General features: G+C 33.1%; 1 protein-coding gene across 1 annotated transcript; it reads right to left on the bottom strand.

Moving 5' to 3' along the window:
• Nucleotides 1-1013: 1013 nt before the first annotated feature.
• LOC138360948 (uncharacterized) lies at nt 1014-2462 on the bottom strand. Its single transcript, XM_069320434.1, has 5 exons — nt 2186-2462; nt 1869-1961; nt 1561-1678; nt 1320-1448; nt 1014-1137 (listed from the first exon to the last, which is right to left on the bottom strand). Exons 2-5 carry the CDS (start codon nt 1959-1961, stop codon nt 1016-1018), a joined length of 462 nt encoding a protein of 153 aa, XP_069176535.1. The 5' UTR covers nt 2186-2462; the 3' UTR covers nt 1014-1015.
• Nucleotides 2463-3135: the final 673 nt, after the last annotated feature.

Here is a 3135-nt window from a genome sequence, read left to right as displayed (position 1 = left end):
GTTTTGAATGGAACGTGAAAAATACAAATACCCGGAGGCGCGTTGCGCAAACCAGACGTGAGCCTGCAGGCGCGTTGCGCAGTTTAAGGGTTAAAGCTTACCAGTTCTGTCTTGTCTAGGAGTTTGAGGGGAAGGTTTTGTACTCGGCCTGTAGATAGACTTGTTGGTCCCACATGATTCTGTCAGGGGTGGAAGCGTATTAGCATTGTATAGAAAATATTTACAAAATAGTTTTAAATACATAAAACTACAAATAGTAATTATTGAATTATTACATTAGCTTATAGCTTTTATGAATGCATTAAAAAATTTTGTTTCACACAATGGAGCGACACCATTTAAAGTGTTTCCATCACCCTGAAGGCTGGTAAAAATATATTACATTAAAATCATACACAAGTACGTTACTATCTGTGTATGTAAATGTTTCTCCAGTTACTTAAAGCTTACCAGTTCTGTCTTGTCTAGGAGTTTGAGGGGAAGGTTTTGTACTCGGCCTGTAGATAGACTTGTTGGTCCCACATGATTCTGTCAGGGGTGGAAGCGTATTAGCATTGTATAGAAAATATTTACAAAATAGTTTTAAATACATAAAACTACAAATAGTAATTATTGAATTATTACATTAGCTTATAGCTTTTATGAATGCATTAAAAAATTTTGTTTCACACAATGGAGCGACACCATTTAAAGTGTTTCCATCACCCTGAAGGCTGGTAAAAATATATTACATTAAAATCATACACAAGTACGTTACTATCTGTGTATGTAAATGTTTCTCCAGTTACTTAAAGCTTACCAGTTCTGTCTTGTCTAGGAGTTTGAGGGGAAGGTTTTGTACTCGGCCTGTAGATAGACTTGTTGGTCCCACATGATTCTGTCAGGGGTGGAAGCGTATTAGCATTGTATAGAAAATATTTACCAAATAGTTTTAAATACAAAATAGTTCTGTGCAGTTCTGTCTTGTTCTGTTAAAAAGAAAACCATCATTCAAAAAGAAATAAAATGTTTTCAATTAAATTAAATTACCTGATTCCTGTATCATATTATTTTGATGTTCATCTAGAGTCAGCTTACACTCGGCAGTCTTTCGGGGCATGGAAACAGTTACTTTTCTTGGTGGTGAATCTTCACTGTCTGAAACAAAAACGTTTAATGCATTCAGAAAAACTATTAACATATATATATATATATATTTTAATATATTACCTAGCAAAATATATTACCTAGTAAATAAGATTATTTGTTCCATTAAGCCAATCATGTTTCATTTTTTTAACAATTATTTTGAATAACTCTAAACATTCATTCCTACATACCTCTATCCACATCATTTGGTATTCTTCTGTATTTTACTGCCCTATGGTGATAACTTGTGTCTGTGTCACTTTCCATATTTGACGTTTCTTCTGCCTTTTTAAGGTGTTTTAGGGCAAGTTCCCAAGTACCTATAATAAAAATTAGAGTATATATAATTCATTATTACGAAACTTTGTATAACATCAAAACATTGAGAAATTTTTGATTTAACCATATGAATCAATGCTTGTATTTAATTACTATCAATGGAATAAATCTTGCTGATGTTGAAACGTCTCCATTTCGATGGGTCTGGTATTTCTCCTCTTTTGGCTTTCGATGATTGGTTTTCACGTGGCCAATAGCCCACGTTTGATCCCTGGAAAGGGGACATATATTTGTAAATATATGTATATGTAAATGTATGTCTCATAAATCGAGGCCCCACTGTATTTCATATATTATATACATATATATCTCTAAATCTATCAACATATATCATATACACATATTTTAAATACTAATGTTTTAATTTTGCAAATAAACAATATATATATATATTGACTTACATCAGATGCACTAAACATCCATTTGATATGGATGATTGACAATTCTCCTTCTTCATCTTCCACAACGATGTATTTATTTTCAGATTCAGCCATCTACAAATTTAAACTGATTAGGGACATTTTCTGCAGCACATTATCAGTGTCTAAGAAAATAAGCAGTCACTAATTTTATATAGTACTAAACAACAATGTTAACCTTAATTCTAATATGTTATGATGGTGAACAATACTTTTTACTAAAGTTAAAAGTTTGCAATGTAAGCAAAGAGTATTCCTACAGCTTGCACAAGAATCAAAAACAATCACAAGAAACTTACTAGTCATAAATCATGTAGTATTGACAAGAAGATATAAGTACTTTCTGTTTTCTTGATTAACATTCCTCTGGTTGATGTGTTAATCCTATACACTTTTTTTAAAAAGTCCTTACGTGGATTAACATTGAAGGCCCCAAATATTCTTGAATCACAAGGACTAGTAAATATTGGGCTTTGAAAAGGATATACCCTAACAATGAAGTAATTTTCTTCACTTCTTCGGCTGTGTACAGTCCTTAACACTTCACAGCAATTATATCCAGGTAACGAATATACATTGTTAGGAAATTTATGAGAAATTTTATTATCTGGAGATGTTTTATAAATCATGGTATTTTCAGCCTCCTTTATTCTTTTTGTAATTTGGACAATTGGATTTTTACTTGATCTGACCATCTTTTTCAGCTGATGCAAATAATTTTCAAATGGAAAAGCTGAACAACTGTCAAGAGTACCATGTTCCTCAGCATCTGCTGTTAGGTGAATCAAACTGTGAACATTGTAGACTAGAAAATCTTTCCCATACAGATCACCACACCTTGATACAAAATTCAGCAAAAGGTCATGAGCATATTTGCCGTATTTTAAGGACATACATGTGGGCGAAACAAGAAAACTTATACCAACACTGAGAGTAAGGAAATGATCATACATCTCTTGGGGTAGAATACCTTTCAATACAAGCTTTCCTGTGTAGAGAAGAAACTGTCTGTATTCAGTTGCCTTCCATCTGTCAATTTCTTCCAAACCTCGTGGTTTACGTGCAAAAATATTGGGCACAAAATCTTTTATGCTCACCAATCTAGCACTAATTTCAGAAATCTGGCGGCTACATAATTTAAATGTGTTTTTCCGTATCCAGGTGACAAGAAGTCGCTTCATAACACCAAGGCACACCTGGTGCATATAGTCAATGGGAAACGCTGCAATTAAGTCTATGTTCAAGTCAC

The sequence above is a fragment of the Procambarus clarkii genome, unplaced genomic scaffold, assembly GCF_040958095.1.
Source record: "Procambarus clarkii isolate CNS0578487 unplaced genomic scaffold, FALCON_Pclarkii_2.0 HiC_scaffold_134, whole genome shotgun sequence".
NCBI classification, from domain to species: domain Eukaryota; kingdom Metazoa; phylum Arthropoda; class Malacostraca; order Decapoda; family Cambaridae; genus Procambarus; species Procambarus clarkii.
Note: the sequence above shows the minus strand (reverse complement) of the source record. Positions and strands in the feature narration are given on the sequence as shown.